Below are 18,397 nucleotides of genomic sequence, written 5' to 3'. Positions count from 1 at the left end.
CGTTGAGCAGTGGTTTGTAATTCTCCTTGAAGAGGTCCTTCACATCCCTTGTAAGTTGGATTCCTAGGTATTTTATTCTCTTTGAAGCAATTGTGAATGGGAGTTCACTCATGATTTGGCTCTCTGTTTGTCTGTTATTGGTGTATAAGAATGCTTGTAAGTTTTGCACGTTGATTTTGTATTCTGAGACTTTGCTGAAGTTGCTTATCAGTTTAAGGAGATTTTGGGTTGAGATGATGGGGTTTTCTGGATATACAATCATGTCATCTGCAAACAGAGATAATTTAACTTCCTCTTTTCCTGACTGAATACCCTTTATTTCTTTCTCCTGCCTGATTGCCCTGGCCAGAACTTCCAACACAATGTTGAATAGGAGTGGTGAGAGAGGGCATCACTGTCTTGTGCCGGTTTTCAAAGGGAATGCTTCCAGTTTTTGCCCATTCAGTATGATATTGGCTGTGGGTCTGACATAAGTAGCTCTTATTATTTTGAGATACGTTCCATCAATACCTAATTTATTGAGAGTTTTTAGCATGAAGGGCTGTTGAATTTTGTCAAAGGCCTTTTCTGCATCTATTAAGAAAATCATGTGGTTTTTGTCTTTGGTTCTGTTTGTATGCTGGATTACGTTTATTGATTTGCATATGTTGAACCAGCTCTGCATCTCAGGGATGAAGCCAACTCGATCATGATGGATAAGCTTTTTGATGTGCTGCTGGATTCGGTTTGCCATTATTTTATTGAGGATTTTTGCACCAATGTTCATCAGGGATATTGGTCTAAAATTCTCTTTTTTTGTTGTGTGTCTGCCAGGCTTTGGTATCAGGATGATGCTGGCCTCATAAAATGAGGTAGGGAGGAATCCCTCTTTTTCTATTGATTGGAATAGTTTCAGAAGGAATGGTACCAGCTCCTCTTTGTACCTCTGGTAGAATTCGGCTGTGAGTCCGTCTGGTCCTAGACTTGTTTTGGTTTGTAAGCTATTAATTATTGCCTCAATTTCAGAGCCTGTTATTGGTCTATTCAGAGATTCAACTTCTTCCTGATTTAGTCTTGGGAGGGTGTATGTGTCCAAGATTTTATCCATTTCTTCTAGATTTTCTAGTTTATTTGCATAGAGGTGTTTATAGTATTCTCTGATGGTAGTTTGTATTTCTGTGGGATCGGTGGTGATATCCCCTTTATCATTTTTTATTGTGTCAATTCGATTCCTCTCTCTTTTCTTCTTTATTATTCTTGCTCGCAGTCTATCAATGTTTTGATCTTTTCAAAAAACCAACTACTGGATTCATTGATTTTTTGAAGGCTTTTTTGTGTCTCTATCTCTTCTGTTCTGCTCTGATCTTAGTTATTTCTTGCCTTCTGCTAGCTTTTGAATGTGTTTGCTCTTGTGTCTCTAGTTCTTTTTATTTGTTTCTTTGGCTTGGTAAATAGCACATCTTCTGCAGTGACATGCTTATTTACAAATGACTTAGAGTTTGCAGATAGAGCGTTTTACATGCTAGAGTGTTAGGGCTACTGATTGTGGTAAATAATCAATCGGTACTTCTGCAGTTGACAAGAATATTAAAGTATAATTACAGGTTATACATGGAACTTTTGAATGTATATCATGTTACAAGGAGTTTACAGTAGATAAATATACTCCATTTATGATGGTACTTTTTGCTTTTGGACATATTTGGAAGTAAGATACTTTTGAAGTCAATATACTTTCATGCTGTAATACTATGGTTGTCAGTTCAGAAAATTCTTTTTCTAGTATTGTGATTACCCTGGTAAAACAAGGAATCTATAACACTAGCAGAATGGAAAACACATGTAAGAGTATGTCTGCTATTATAACTGTGTTATTTAACATATTAATTGAGCGTAAATTACGTGGAAGACATTGTGTTGAGCATGGAGATTTAATGGTGAGGGGAAAAATGGCCATATTTCCCACCCTTATGGGGCATACATTCCACTGTGAGAAGGAAACATCTGTTTAAGTCTCAGCTGTAAAGGAGAGGGACATGCAGCGTGAGGGCAGATAATGGGGGAATTAACCTGTTGACAGAGCTCAGAGAAGAGAGCTGAAGAAGCATGGGTGTGAACTTGGGAGTGGAGGAGTATGGATGGGAGTTAGGGAATAGGATGTGCACAGGCCTTGTGGAAGAAGGGAACATGGCATCTTAAAGGAAGAGAAAGAAGGCCATGTTAGCTGGAATGCAGTAAGTGAGGGTAGGTGCCAACTGAGGCTGGAGAAGGTGGAGTCCTTCTCATAAGAGCATTGAGAAACAAATGAAGGTTTTAAGTTGAGGGTAGGTAAGGAAGTGACATGATCAGAGATGGCTTTTAGAAAAGATTCCCCTGGAATCCTCCAGTCTGTCCTTCACTCTAAGGAGACCAGTTTAGAGACAGTCCAGAAATGTGATGGTAGTAGCTTGAGAAGAAAATACCTTTTTGATAGTTATTTAAGAAGTATAATCCATTGGACTTAGTGATAGATTGGATATGGTAGCAGAGTTGGAAGGTGCAGAAAGCAAGTTATCAAGGGTGACTTCTGGGTTTCTGGCTGTCAGATCTGAATGTATGGTACAATGGGTTGGCTATGGTTTGTCCCCATCAAAATTCATGTTGAAATTTGATCTGCAATGTATTGATGTTGGGAGGTGGGGCCTAGTGAGAGGTGTTAGAATCCTGGGGGCAGATCTGTCATGAGTGGCTTGGTGCCACTCTTATAGTAGTGAGTTCTCGTTGTGGCAAGAGTGGATTAGTTCCTTTGAGAGTGAGTTATTATAAAGCCAGGATGCCACCCAGGTCTTGTCTGTTCACACATACCTGCTTCCCTCTTTGACCTTCTCCACTATATTATGACGTAGCACAAAAGTTTTTGCCAGAAGCCATGCCCTTGAACTTCTCAACTTGCAGAATCGTGAGCTAAATAAACCTATTTTCTGTATAAATTATGCAGTCCTGGATGGGTGTGGTGACTCACACCTGTAATCCCAGCACTTTAGGAAGCCAAGGTGGTTGGATCACTAGAAGCCAGGAGTTGGAGACCAGCCTGGCCAACATAGTGAAACCCTGTCTCTACCAAAAATCCAAAAAATTAGCTGGACGTGGTGACACACATCTGTAATCCCAGCTCTGCTGGAGGCTGAGCAACAAGAATCGCTTGAACCCAGGTGGCGGAGGTTGCAGTGAGCCGAGATTGCAGCATTGCACTCCAGCCTGGGTGACAGAGTGAGACTCCGTCTCAAAAAAGAAAAAAAAGAAAAAATAAATTATGCAGTCTCAGATGTTCTGTTATAGCAACACAAAACCGACTAAGACATTTGGTGAGAACCATTCACTGAGATGAAGAACCTAGCTGAGGACCAAGTTTAGGGGTCAGGTTATGAGCTTGGTTTGAGATGCCTTTGAGACACTGTGTAGTAATATCAAGTAGCAGTAGGCTATATACATTAGCTCAGAGGAGAGATCTAGGATGAATATTTAAACTTTAGATTTTTCTACATCTAAGTGGTAACTGAAGCCGCAGTTATAGGTGATATCACATAGGAAACAAATAGATAGAAGATGGTCTGGAGTCTTAACTCTGTTATTATTTAGTGGCCGGGTAGAGGAAGTGTGATGTTATGGAAGTACAGGAAGAAAGCATTTCAAGGAGAAAATGGTCAGCATCTGATGTTGCGGAGAGGTCAGGTAACATGAAAGCTGCACATAGAAGTCATTGTTAACCTTAGCAACAGCTATTCCAGGAGAGTGATGTGGATGGGGACAGGAGTGAAGTGTGGTGAAATGTCAGATGAGAAATGATGACGAAATACAGGCGAATATTTCTAGAACTTTGTCTGTAAAGGAGTGGAGAGAGAGAGAACACAAATGTAAAAGTTCAAGCAAGAGAGAGAAACTTTATGTAAAAAGAGGATTGAAGAAGAGGTTGTAAATCTGTTGATTTTTGTTTTTGCTGAGAACTTGAGCCTGTTTAGGAGCCAATAGAAAGGCCATTTGAGAGGGAGAGAGTAAAGGATAACGTGGAGCAAAAGATTCCCAAGAAGGCCAGAAAGGATGGATCTAAAGTGCGCAAGTTAGAGAGGTTGACCTTAGGTGGGAAGACAGATAGTTACAGATGGAGGTAGATTGTATAGTTGGTAGTGTGGGATAGTGAATGTTTTCATACGTTGGCTTCTACTGTTTTGTGAAGTAGGATGGCGGTCATCTGCTGAGAATGGGGTAGATGGATGGTGTTTTGAAAAGAACAGGGACAATTTGGGAATTTTATTGTGGACTCTGAGAGGGTTGGTTGGAGTGGCAAATGGTTGGAGTGCAGGGTAGTGTTGAGGGCTGTCTGATCCCTCTGTAATTCTCACACACTGGCTTCAATCTCTTCTGGTGTGTGACTTTCTGCAACAGAGCTCTGATTATTCTGTACTGATTGCTGAGTAAATAGTTGGGCATATCCAGGATTAGGATTTTGTCAACTGTTGGCAATGGAAAGGGAATTTGGGTATTAGAGTGCTGTGGAAATGATGGACTTTGGAATGTAAGCTGATTAAAGAGGGATGTACAAGCAGGATAGGGCTAATGGGTTGGGCAAAAGTTGAGAGGTCAGTGGACTGATAATGTTGTAATACTGCAGAAGCTTAAAGGAAAGAAGGCCCTGGTCAACAAAGGGAATACTTGAAGTGTTATTTTAGAGGCAGAAAATGATGCGTAGGGGACAATAAAGGTTCATGGGTGGGTAAGGTGGCATGGAAGACCTGCCATTCCAGGTGAAGATAATGGACTGAGTTGTCTAGGAGATGTGGAGCCATCAAATGAGCAGGAAGATGGCAGGGCTTGACGACATCAGTGAGCCAGGGCTAATGTCTTTGAGTAAGCAGAAGTGATTGGGAGATTAGAATATAACAGTGAGGAAAGGAAGAGGTGGTGTAACTGAATGGCAGGACCCTAAAAAGGATATGGGTGTTTGCAGTGGACAGGGGACTGGAGGAATAAGGCCTGAAGCGGGACAGGTACCAAGGCCATCTCCTGACTCCAGTGTGAGAGACTGCTACTTGAGAGGGCTGCAGGAGAAGAGGGTGTCTTCAGCATGCTCAGAGGAGAGGCCGAGGATATGACACTACTTTCTGGGTGTAGAGCAGCAGTTCCAAGGGACCCAGTGGAAGGTTGTGGGAGGTGGAGAGGGTGATGGACTGGGAAGGAACTTTGAAGCAAAACAGAGGTACTCAAGTGGTAGAGGATAGATCTCTGCAGTGGGCACTGCCTACATTTTAAGTGTTGACTGATGAAAAAAGGCATGAGTTAGGGGTCTAGGACCTGGTGGCTGTAGGATGGTTTTGTTTTCCTTGACTAGAGTGACAACAAGCCCAGAGGTTGTATGTCCTGTGTGCTGCTGGAGTTGGATGATGGTAGAAGCAGAGACTGGGTGCACACCATATGCTGAGTACTGTTCTAAGTGCCCAAGAAACATTATATCATTTATTTCTTACTACAACCATGTCAGGCTAGTACTGTTGATATCTCTGTCTTACAGATGAGGAAACTGAGGTTCTGTTAAGGCAAGTTTAGTAATTTTTCTAAGGCTACGCAGCTAGCAAGTGGTAGAACTGAGACTCAAAATCAAGACTTTGGGCCTGTGTACTTCCCATCATGGTATATATACTTAACATTTCCTTCTCTGTGAAATTATGGTTTTTAACATAACCGAGAGAATGTTGGGAAGTTAATGGAATAGGAATTGTCTTTCTGATTACCAAAATTAAGTTCAATTCTAGACCCCAAATCTTGTTTCCAGAGTCCTCTAAAGGTTAGGCTAGGGCCCCCGCCTTCTGCAGACATCTCTCCCAGCTGTTCTTTTACCACTTCCGTGATAGACACTTGGACACTTCTAAAGGGTTAGAGGGTGGTTAAGTTAAACTGCCCACTTGTGCAATTTTGAGTAATGCAGAGTAAGTTCCCGCTCTTATTTTTTTGTACACTTTTTTTTTTTTTTTTGACTTAGAGTCTACCTCTGTTGCCCAGGCTAGAGTGCAGTGGCCTGATCTTGGCTCATTGCAACCTCCGTCTTTCAGGTTCAGGTGATTCTTTTGCCTTAGCCTCCCGAGTAGCTGGGACAACAGCCGCATACCACCACCACGCCCGGCTAATTTTTGTATTTTTAGTAGAGATGGGAGTTCACCATGTTGACGAGACTGGTCTTGAACTCCTGACCTCAAGTGATCCGCCCGCCTTGGCCTCCCAAAGTGCTGGGATTACAGGTGTGAGCTACCACGCCCAGCCACAACACTTCTTTAAATGTTCAAGGAATGCTCTCAAGTTTGTTTTGTTTTGTTTTTGAGACAGGGTCTCACTCTGTCACCCAGGCTGGAATGCAGTAATGTGATCTCCACCTCCTGGGCTCAAGTGATTCTCCTACCTCAGCCTCTGGGTAGCTGGGATTACAGGCGTGCACCACCACATCTAGCTAATTTTTGTATTTTTTTGTAGAGATGGGGTTTCACCATGTTGCAAAAGACTGATCTTGAACTCTTGGGGTCAGGTGATCCACTGGCCTTGACCTCCCAAAGTGCTGGGATTATAGGCATGACCCACTGAGCCCAGCCTGCTCTCAGGTTTTCAAGTTGTTGTTGTTTTTTTTAAGAAATCTTATTCCCAAGATAACATTATTCAGCCTCTTAGCTCTTTACGATATGATACTATTTCTAAAGATTACCATCTTTACACCACTCTAAAGGTACTTTGGTATGTAATTAGTTGGGAGTATATGGGACTGATACTTGATCAAAAGATGCACATCTATTCTTTCTGAGTATAAATGAGCCTGAAATTTGTTTTTTTGTGTGTGTGTTTAGTATCTTCATTTTACTGTTGTCTTTCATTGATTTGTGTCATTTACAATGCTAAGGTCTTGTGTGTATGGCTATTATGCCAAGTCCTATGCTTTGGTATTGCCTTTAAAAGTTTTATTATATTTTGCCTTTATTATTGGGATTCATTATTTTAGCTAATAAAGATAATTTCAAACCTGATTCTGTTAACTTAATGTATTTGCTGTCTTTCCCACCTCTGTTATATGCAGCTTAAGTAAACATACAAATATTTACAAAAAATATTTACTAAAACAGGACCAAAATAGAGAAAATCATATAAAATATCAGGAGATATTTCTCAGTTCTACTTTGGATCATTAATTTACATGCTGCTTCTAGTTTTCAGCTAGCTCTTGGGCTCACTAACTTTGTTAATCTAGCCACTTCTTATTTTTTTTTGGTATTATTCATAAGGCTATCATGAGAAACTTTCAGAACTTTGCTGGAATCAAGGTATCCTTCACTTGGTATTCTCCAATCTACTAGGATTTCTTGATCAGTTATTTGTAGAGGTAAGGTATAGGAAGGAATCAAGGATGACTGAGCTGTTCCAGGTTGGAAGATGGGGCAATGTTGTGGGTGGCCGTGTCATTCATTGAGGTATGGCACCACGGAGAAGGGCTGCTTGGGGTTAAGTTCAGCTTGGGCCAAGTAGAACCTGTGGCACCTCCGGATGCCCAAATGGAGCCCATCCAGAGGGTGGCTGACCATTCAGGGCTGGTGCATGGGGGGGTGGTGAAATCTAGTTGCACACAGTATAAGCAGTGTTGAAGGTGCAGGGCACATAGCCAGGCAGAACCTATAGTATGCAGAGAAGAGGTTCAGGTAGTGGGAGTTGCGGGGAGGTAGTAAACATTGCCAAGTTAAAGGTGTTTATGCCTGATCGCCTTCATTTTCTTGGTCAAATGGGAAAAACCTCATCTATTTTAAGAGGGAGAACTAGAGATTTGAGAGCAGTGAATATTTGGAATCAATGTGGGAAATAGGAGAGGGAGCTTACCAGGGATGGGAAAAGGAATGCTAAGTATAAGTGGAGCATTCTTCCCACCTTCCCCCTTCTTTGCTGCCCTTAAAGACAAACACACAGACCCTTCACCCTTCTTTTTGGGGATTTTTACTGCAAAACACTCCAGCAGTGGTTCTCACTGGGGCAGCAAAGAAGGGGGAAGGTGGGAAGAATGCTCCACTGATTAGAAAATGAAGAAGTGGGGTTATGTATGTGCATGGAAGTGGCACTGGTATTTTGACATATTCTCTAAGGAATTTACAAAGGAATCACAAATGGGGGAAATGAGTGAGTGATTGTGTTTTGGTGGGGAGGGGCTGGTAATCCTAACCTCACTTAGTAGAACTGAGTCTTTTTTTTTTTAAAGTCAATTTCCTTTAAAATTGCCCCTTTCTCCCTTCCTCCCCTCATCCCCTCTTCCCTCCTCCTCTCCTTCCTGCTTTCCGTCCTCCTCTCCTTTTCTCTTTCCCTCTCTCCCTCCCTTTGTTCCTTCTCTTTCTTTTTGAAACAAGGTCTCGCGCAGACACCCAGGCCGGAGTGCCATGGTACACAATTATAGCTCACTGTAACCTTGATCTCCTGGGCTCAAGTGATCCTTCCATCTCTGCCGCCTGAGTAGCTGGAACTACAGGAATGTGCTACCACAACCAGCTAATTTTTCTATTTTTTGTAGAGACGGGGTCTCATTAATGTTGTTCAGGCTGGTCTTAAACTCCTGGCTTGAAGCAGTCCTACCTGGGCCTCCCAAACTGCTGGAATTACAGGCATGAGCCTGGCTGAGAGCTGACTCTCTTGGGCTCCAGCCTCAAAGCATCTTATTGGGATTTTCATAGAAGAGAAGATGTTCTCTTGGTTTACCTCGAATACTTTTGGATACCTTCTCACTGTTATGTGTCACCTCTCCTGGGCAATTTATTCCTTGGAAAGCAGGGAGCGTTCCCTTAGCACCCTGCACTTACCACTTCATGTGGTGAGGATCAATTTCTTTGTATCCCTACTGACTGTAAGCATGTCTCCCTATATTGTATTCCAGCACAGTGCCTGACTCATGGTGGACCAGAGACAGATGGATGGACTGTTTTTTGATGTGAAGACTGAATCAGCCCTGGCAGTGCTGTTTCCCAGGGCCCTGTCTCTGCGAGTCCTCCTGCTGGAAGGGAAGGGCTGTCATAGCTGATAGTTAAGAAATGTACAGTCACGCATTGCTTAACAATGGGGATACATTCTAAGAAATGTGTCCTTAACACAATTATATCATTGTGTGAACATCATAGAGTGCACTTAACACAAACCTATACAGAACAGCCTACCACACCCATGGCTATATGACATAACCTGTTGCTCCTAGGCTGCAAGCCTGTACAGCATTTACTGTACTGAATACTATAGACAGTTGCTACACAATGGCAAGTATTGTGTATCTAAACATAGAAAAGGTACAGTTGAAAATGTAGTATAAAAGATTAAAAATTGGACCAGGCACAGTGGCTCATACCTGTAATCCCAGTGGTTTGGGAGGCTGAGGTGGGAGGATCACTTGAGGCCAGGACTTAGAGACCATCCTGGGCAACATAGTGAGACCCAGTCTCTACCAAAAAAAAAAAAAAAAAAATGAGCTGGGTGTGGTGGCTACGTGAGAGGCTGAGGTGGGAGGATCACTTGAGCCTAGAAGTTTGAGGTTACAATGAGCTATGATTGCACCACTGCACTCTAGCCTGGATGACAGAGTGAGAACCTGTGTCCAAAAAAAAAAAAAAAAAAAAAAAGATAAAAAATGGTACACCACCTCTGTGGAGCAATTACTGTGAATGGAGCTTGCAGGACTAGAAGGTGCTTTAGGTGAATCAGTGAGTGGTGAGTGAATGTGGAGGGCTAGGACATTACTGAACACTACTGTAGGCTTTAGAAGCACTGTACATTTAGGCTACATTAAATTGATTTAAAAAATTTATTTCTTCAATAAATTAACCCTAGCTTAGTTTCTTTTTTATTTTATAAACTTTTTAATTTAAACTTTTGATTTTTTTTGTTTTTTTGAGACAAAGTTTTCGCTTTTGTCACCTAGGCTGGAGTGCAGTGGCGTGATCTTGGCTCACTCCAATCTCCGCTTCCCAGGTTCAAGCGGTTCTCCTGCCTCAGCCTCCGAGTTGTTGAGACAACAGGCACGTGCCACCACGCCCAGCTAATTTTTTGTATATTTTGTAGAGACGGGATTTCACCATGTTGTCCAGGCTGGTCTCGAACCCCTGAGCTCAGGTGATCCACCAGCCTCGGCCTCTCAAAGTGTTGCGATTACAGGCATGAGCCACTGCGCCCAGCCTTTGATTCTTTTTAATAACACTTATCGGAAAAAAAACCCATTGTGCAGCTGTAGAAAAAGATTTTCTTTATATCCTTATTTTATAAGCTTCCTTCTATTTTTAAAATTAAATTATTATTTTATTACTTTTTTGTTAAAAATCTAAGACTCAGACACACACATTAGCCTAGGTCTGCATAGGGTCAGAATGATCAATATCACTGTCGTCCACCTCCACATCTTGTCCCACTGGAAGGTCTTCAGGGGCAGTAACACACATGGAGCTGTCATCTCCTAAGAGAACATGCCTCCTTCTGGACTACTTCCTGAAGGACTTTCCTGAGGCTGTTTTACAGTTAATGGTGTGTGTATGTTTTAATAAATAGAAGGAATACACTGTAAAATCATGATAAGTATAGTGTAGTAAATGCATAAGTCAGTGACATAGTCATTTATTATCATTATCAACTATTATGTACTGCACATAATTGTATGTGCTAGACTTTTATATGACCGTCAGTGCAGTAGGTTTATTTACACCAGCATCACCCCAAACACGTGAGTAATGTGTCGTACTATGGTGTTATGATGGCTATAGCATCTCTAGGTGATAGGAATTTTCAGCTCCATTGTAATCTTTTTTTTTTTTTTGAGACGGAGTGTCGCTCTGTCACCCAGGCTGGAGTGCAGTGGCGCGATCTCGGCTTACTGCAAGCTCCGCCTCCCGGGTTCGAGCCATTCTCCTGTCTCAGCCTCCCGAGTAACTGGGACTATAGGCGCCCGCCACCACGCCCGGCTAATTTTTTGTATTTTTAGTAGAGACGGGGTTTCACTGTGGTCTCGATTTCCTGACCTTGTGATCCGCCCGCCTCGTCCTCCCAAAGTGCTGGGATTACAGGCGTGAGCCACCGCGCCAGGCTCCATTGTAATCTTATGAGACAACCATTGTATATGTGGTCTGTCATTGACTGAAACATTGTTATGCAGTGCATGACTAAACTTCAGACCTTTTCATGTTTTTCCCTACTAAGAAACCAGTGTCAATTAAAGTTTGTGTAAACCATCTTGAATGAAAAGCATAAACATTATTTCATTCAACAGGTCTCTGGAAAAGTTTCTTTGATGTCCGTAATTCCTGTGAATCAAGATGGACTAATTATATTGTAGAGTTCATGTCTAGACATTCTTGTAAATTGCTACACATGTATTTCCCTTATCTGTTTGAACTGCTCTTCTCTAGGCCAAATAGTATCCTTCTGCCAGCTTCTAGCTACCTGTAGAGGTATATGAAGTAGGTCTGTTTTTCCAGTATTACTGTATATTCCTGTACTTAATAATCACCAAACTCTTAAAGGCCCTTAATATATGTTAGTAATGAGCATCCTTTGGTTTTATCACTTTTTACCATTTTTCTTGCCTGATTCATGCATTAAAGTGAATGAACAGGGGTAGCTGCTTCTTAGCAGAAGCCTTGGTTTTCTGGGGAAATTTGTAAAGATCTCTAGATTAGTTCTTGATTTGGCATGACTGATTAAGCAAGCAGCTGTTAACTAAGAGGCAAAGCTGAGAGTAGAACACTTTAATTGGCTTCTATCTGTTGAGCTTTTAATGGAAGTCACAGCTTGAATATATGGAGCTCTTTGTTTTTAAATGAAACATTTTTTCAAAGGGAGACTCTCAACATATATCCAAAGTCTTACCTGAAAATAATTCTGGTCAAAATATAATATTCATCCAGTAAACTCGATTTTGTGGGGGAGAGGGGATGATACATTTTTTAATGGTGAATTATTTGAGTGCTTTTAAATACATTAGTTAATGAACAATTCATAAAATGGATAAGGTAAGATATGTTTTATGACACCTTTTAACATTCATGAAATAAATGCTTTGTATACATTGAATTTTAACAAACTAAACGAGCAGCCCATGCCCACCTGCTGCTGTAGGATCAGCAGAGAGCATACAAAAGTCTTCAGGGCAAACCTCCTCACATTTAAGATTAGATTCTCCATTCTCTTCTGATTACTGATTGTATTTTTTTCCCAATTTTGTGTCCATCTGGCCTCCAGATACCTATTTGCTTTAATCTTACAAAAGCATTATTCTCCTTACATCCCACTTAGCAAATTATGGTGCTGCTTAATTTATGTACAAAACTTTTATGTATTGTTTGGTTAATATTAAACCTAGGCTAAAAGGCCACAAAGTAAAAATTTAATACCCAATAAACATATGTTGAATTAAAAAGAAGTAAAAGAGCAGTAAAGTTAATGGAGTCTCATAGAGAAGAATTGTAATATCAATATTTTTACCAAGCACGTGCACGCGCGCGCACACACATACACACACAAACAATGAGGAAAGAATTCATTATAGGCACATGAATTCTGTCGGAAGGGGCCCTGTGGGAGACTGATTCTTATTACGGTATCCTGGTTGGGAGGGATTATGAAGTGGGGTTATTGCTAGTGCAGTCAATGACTTGACTTTTCTCTGGTGAATTGACTTCAGTAGGTGACTTTATTTCTTTGCATTAGGCAGCTGGAAATGTGTATTGATTTATTTCCTTTTCATTTGAGGATCAGCTCTATCAAAGATGAAGCCATAGAAATGCTATATTTGCTGGATATGAGCAAATGCTTTAGTGCCTTTTTTTTGGGTCTGAATATTCCTAAGATTTTTAGGAGCCAAATAAAGTTCAGCTCAATGAGATAGAAAACACACTTTGAGTGTGCATATATGCATAGTACTGTTCTTTCTGCTAACTTGATTGTTAAGACCTGAAGCTCTTTTATAAAAATCTTTTTTTTTTTTTAAAGGGATAAAAAGCCCTGCAGGCCTTTTGCTCCAAGAACGTGTGTGATTGAAGAGCATGTTTTTAAAGTTAAATCCTCATTTGTGCAGTGACAGTGTTAGCGGTGGAGGGTGTTCAGGTTCTTGGCATTTTGAACAAAGTATTGGACAAAATGCACAAACAAAGCAAGGAAGGAATGAAGCAACAAAAGTAGACATTTATTAAAAATGGAAGTACACTCCACAGGGTGGGAGTGGGTTCTTCCATAGAGGCTCAAGAGCCCAGTTACAGAATTTTCTAGGGTTTAAATACCCACTACAGGTTTCCCATTGGCCACTTCTTGTACACCCCATGCAAATGAAGTAGTGGCCCACAACCAGACTGATTGCTTGAGGAAAACAACCAATCAGAGGCTGAAGTTAAATTACAAAGTTACACATCTAGGCCGGGTGTAGTGATTCAGGCCTGTAATCCCAGCACTTTAGGGCACTGAGGTGGGCGGATCACGAGGTCAGGAGTTCAAGACCAGTCTGGCCAACATGGTGAAACCCCGTCTCTACTAAAAATACAAAAATTAGCCAAGTGTGGTGGTGTGTACCTGTAATCCCAGCTACTGGGGAGGCTGAGGCAGGAGAATTGCTTGAACCTGGGAGGCGGAGGTTGCAGTGAGCTGAGATCGATAACACCACTGCACTCTACCCTGGGGGCAAAGCAAGACCCCATCTGGGGAAGGGAATGGGGGGTGCAAGGGAGGGGAAGTTACACTTCTGTGCAAAGGAAGACTTGGCTGGCAGTTAGTCAGATTGGTTGGGGAAAGAAATCAATCAGAGGCTGAAACCAAGTAATAAAGTTGCACTCCTATGTAAACATCTGATTGGTTCTGGAAAGCAATCGGAGGTACTTTCAGTTTTCCATTTGCCACTCAGAAAAGTGGGGGAGGGGCTTGCAAAGGAGGTAACCTCCAGTTATATTGTTACTTAGGTGTGTAAAGTTGGGCCTTTCTGTTTGATTTAGTTCTAGGAAGTCAGTATGAATCAGCCTTAGGTTCCCCGCCTCGAGACCATATTGTCTTGCCTCAGCAGTGCTATGGCTCTTTTCTAAGACTGTGATCTTAAGATTTTAATTTTGTTTTAAATGTTGTTTGTCCTGCTGCAACATGAGTTTTTTTATTATGGAATTATTTTTTGTTTTGTTATTGCAGGCAGTGTTAATTCTATGATATTTGACTTGATTGTTTCTTAGAAATTATGTAACCAACTGTTTCATATCATAGATGAGAAATTGAGGAATAAAGAAATCAGGTGATTTGTCCTACACTTAATTGAAATATTATTAAAAGAATACTTTTTACTGATAGTACCTGAAATTCCCTGTTAATGTTAAGACTTAGATAATTTTGAATATCATGATGTTAAAATTATAAATGACACCTATAATATTGAGATCTTTAAGATAATAGATTTTTTCTTTTATTCTGAATACAAACATAAGATACATGACAAATAGATGGTAAAGGTGAAGAAATATACAAAAGGCCCAAAATTCTTAGTTTCTTTATATTCTTACATTTGTTCTAAATTTTAAAAATTTCTAAAATTACAAGACATATTTCTTAAAATAAAAAAATTTACTCTAGGTTTATTATGAGATAACAATTTATAGCTGTCATTTATCTTAACAGGTTGAAGAAATATGGAGATCAACACAAAGCTGTTCATCAGTGTTATTTGTACCAGCTTTTTCACCTTTCAGCTTCTTTTCTACTTTGTAAGTTACTGGTTTTCAGCAAAAGTTTCTCCAGGTTTCAATAGTCTCAGCTTCGAAAAGAAGATTGAATGGAACTCAAGGTAAAGCATATGAAAATGTAATTGATGAAAAGAAACTAGTTTATGAGATAAAATTATTTAAAATATTTCAAAAAAGTATTTCATTTAGGGTCTAATGTAAGGCCACATTTTTATTTGATCTTAGGAATAAAAGGAAAAACAAGTAGATGATCTCATGCAAAAAAATTTTTTTTAAGAATTGATATATTGAAAGATATTAGGATAAATTTATTTAAGTTTCTGAGGAAGTGTGTGAAGATGAAGTAGACTCCAGTGAAGATGAAGTAGACTCCAGCTGACTGTGGATGAGTACTAGTACTTTCGTGCTCTTTGAAATATTTATCACAAAAATATTCTTTGGAAATGAAGATGGAAGAAAAAATTAGTCGTACTTTTGAGTAGCTTATACCATACAGCATTGGCCAACTTAGTCAGACCTGGGGCAGTTACACGCTATACACCAGGGAACACAGTGTACAGTCAGCGCATATGAACCTTTTAATGAACTTTGCATTATAATTTAGAACCCTCCAGCATTTATTATTTTGTTACATAATTTTAAAGTAAAAATTTCTTTTTAGTTTTTTTTTTAAAACAAAAAAGTAAATAGAGAAAGAATTAGACATCTGTTGATATAGCAATCTGAAGTTTTATTTTTTATTTTTATTTTTATTTGTTTATTTTTTTGAGACAGAGTCTCATTCTGTTGCCCAGGCTGGAGTGCAGTGGCGCAATCTTGGCTCGCTGCAACCTCCGCCTCCTGGGTTCAAGCGATTCTCTTGCCTCAGCCTCCCGAGTAGCTGGGATTACAGGCATGCCCCACCACGCCAAGCTAATTTTTGTGTTTTTAGTAGAGACAGGGTTTCACTATATTGGCCAGGCTGGTCTGGAACTCCTGATCTCAGGTGATCCACCCACCTTGCCCTCCCAAAGTGCTGGGAGCCACTGCACCCTGCTAGAGTTTTAAAAAGTTGGTTGCAGTTTTTTTGTGTGTGTGTACAACGTATTAATCTCACAAGATTTCAAATACAAAATGGTTCTGATGACTGCTTCACTTGCTTTAGAGCATTTTATGTCCCCAAACATCACTGTGCATTTGTAAACCTCAGTGAGTCAGAGCAGCCATGGCCATATTTTTTGTTGTTGCTATTTAGTTGAAGTTAATACACTTACCATAAAATGGATTCAGCAAGTCTCTAAAGTTTGCTATAATTATCTTTCATTGAAATTTTCTTTTAAAAGTCAAGAAATTCTGTCAGGATTGAGTGTTTGAGAATGGTCATATCTGATTTGAAATTCCCTGTCTTTCTTTGAACCAAATTGTTTTGCAGGCATCTACTTTTATGATTCAGACTGTGAATTTAATAAGACTCTAGTTGTTTTCTTTTGCACTTTACAATGATGTATCAGGTTCATACATGCCAAAGTTCTTTTCACTCAAAAAGCAAGATTTATTTCTCCACGTATTTTCAAAAAATAAGCAGTATGATTATTTTGTCTTAAGACTAGCACAAAAATATTGTTCAAATATGTTATACTAGAGATACCATTACTTTAAAAAATCTTTTCTAACATATGAAGATAGATGGAATGGTAGGAAAGAGAAGGGGGTACATACATTCTCTGATTAAATTTTGAACTATTTTCATTTCCTCTTTACTCTGGTTAGGATAGGTAAAGGCATTTGAATGTTGGGTAGCTGCAAGTCAAAGAAATAGGGAAGGGTACAGAGAGATAGAAGCCAAGGTGAAAATGAAATGAAATTGAAAAATATTTTGCATTATCTAGTCTTATCACTGCCATTCTATGACACAGGAAATACCATTTGGGAGACTGAGTTTCTATTTGAAAAGGAGTCTGGGATTATATAAAATTCATTTAGGTATTCAATGGTGCTTTTCTTTCAAGTTTGCTCCTGCTTGTCACTCCAGCGTTGTTTACATAGGACTTAAGCTGTGTGGTGGAGAAGTGCAAAGTAGGAAAAGGAGGCTGTATTTTGAGTAAAGTATGTATAAATGTCTTAAAATTCAGCCTCCAGTTTGAAACATACAGATAAACACACATAATTCTTTCTAGTAATCAGGAAAGAGTCTCTAAACAATGAATGGTCTGAGCCATCTAGTATAAAAAGAAATGGAGGAAAAAAAATTACTGGAAATGCCCACTTGAGAGACAGCAGTTTAATTAAAAGTGAGAAATTGTTGTACTCAATTGTTACTTTTTCTGAAAATGTATATACTTACAGGTGTTATATCTTGTAAAAAATTTTCTTAATTATATTCAGTTTCTTGCCTATCACATCGAAAGTCTTATTGTGTTAAAATACTACTAATTTTTAAATGTTTCTCTAAAATTTAGCTCTTTTTGACTGAGCTATATAATTTCTGTTGGCAATATTTGCACTACTTGTGATTAAATTAAAATTGCTATTCTAAAATGGCCATTAGTCATTTCCTTAGAGTGCTATTTCTCTACATGCACAAACATTTCTTTTCCACCCTCTTTGAAAATAAATTGAAATATTTTATCTTGGGTATCATCTTGGAGTTTTTTTTTAGATACTAAGGAATCTAAATTTTCCTTTGCTAGGAATCTAATTTTAAATAATAAAATACAAAATTTTTATTAACAGAAGTTTCTGAAACTATAGTATAGACTTTTAATACAGAATAGTGTATGAGTAAGGGCAGGGTATTTGTTTTTCCTCTTCATTACAGAGGGAGATATTTGACCGGATCAAGTAACATTTAACATTTCTATACTGAATCATACACTATTTCCGTCAGCTGAGGGCTTAGAATTTTCCACATAACATCTCAAAAGAGAAGTGAATCTGAGGCCTGAGAGTCGGAAATACAAAGTTAGGTTTTTTCAAAAGGGAGCTTTCTGACTATGGTTACCAAACAGTAAAACAAGTTAGTGAGAGAGATTATATATATTTTTTATTTTATAGAATTTTTGAATAGCAATAGAGAGCTGGCTGTATGACCATTTAGATGGAGTATTTTATTTGATACCAAGGAATTTAATTTTTTTTTTTTTTTGAGACAGAGTCTTGCTCTGTCACCCAGGCTGGAGTACAGTGGTGTGATCTCCACTCACTGAAACCTTTGCCTCCCAGGTTCAAGCGATTCTTGTGCCTCAGCCTCCCGAGTAGCTGGGATTACAGGCGTGTACCACCATACCAAGCTAATTTTTGTATTTTTGGTAGAGACAGAATTTCACCATGTTGACCAGGCTGGTCTCAAACTCCTGACCTCAGGTGACCTGCCCACCTTGGCCTCCCAAAGTGCTGGGATTACATGCGTGAGCCACCATGTCCAGCCAAGGAATTTATGTTTTTATCCTGTGCTCAAATGGAATGCAGGTGTGCTTGGCATGAAAATTAAATTAGACTTGTAAACCAGATAAATTTGATTAATTATTCACATTTCAAAATGATTCTTAGATATTATAAATGATACTTGGTCAATGCCTTTAAATTAGTGAGAATCTTTGCTCATTTAAAATATGGCTTGATTTAGCATGATATATCTATTTTGTAACACACTATTAGGTCAAGTATATTGGTTTCTCAAGTTACAATGAAATTTTCTGATACCAAACCTA

At 39.5% G+C, this 18,397-nt stretch overlaps 1 protein-coding gene across 2 annotated transcripts in view; it reads left to right on the top strand.

The window, feature by feature from the left end:
- The window catches only part of LOC105547781 (transmembrane protein 56), an 84,054-nt gene that overhangs the window by 14,533 nt on the left and 51,124 nt on the right, over positions 1–18,397 (top strand). For both annotated transcript variants that reach the window (XM_011991485.1, XM_011991484.1), the window contains exon 2: positions 14,644–14,809. In XM_011991485.1, coding sequence (XP_011846875.1) covers positions 14,655–14,809 — 155 coding nt within the window. In that variant the 5' untranslated portion in view covers positions 14,644–14,654. The remainder of the gene's footprint in view (positions 1–14,643; positions 14,810–18,397) is intronic.

Source organism: Mandrillus leucophaeus, unplaced genomic scaffold (genome assembly GCF_000951045.1).
Source record: "Mandrillus leucophaeus isolate KB7577 unplaced genomic scaffold, Mleu.le_1.0 Scaffold397, whole genome shotgun sequence".
In the NCBI taxonomy this organism is placed as follows: domain Eukaryota; kingdom Metazoa; phylum Chordata; class Mammalia; order Primates; family Cercopithecidae; genus Mandrillus; species Mandrillus leucophaeus.
This window is presented reverse-complemented; position numbering and strand designations above follow the sequence as displayed.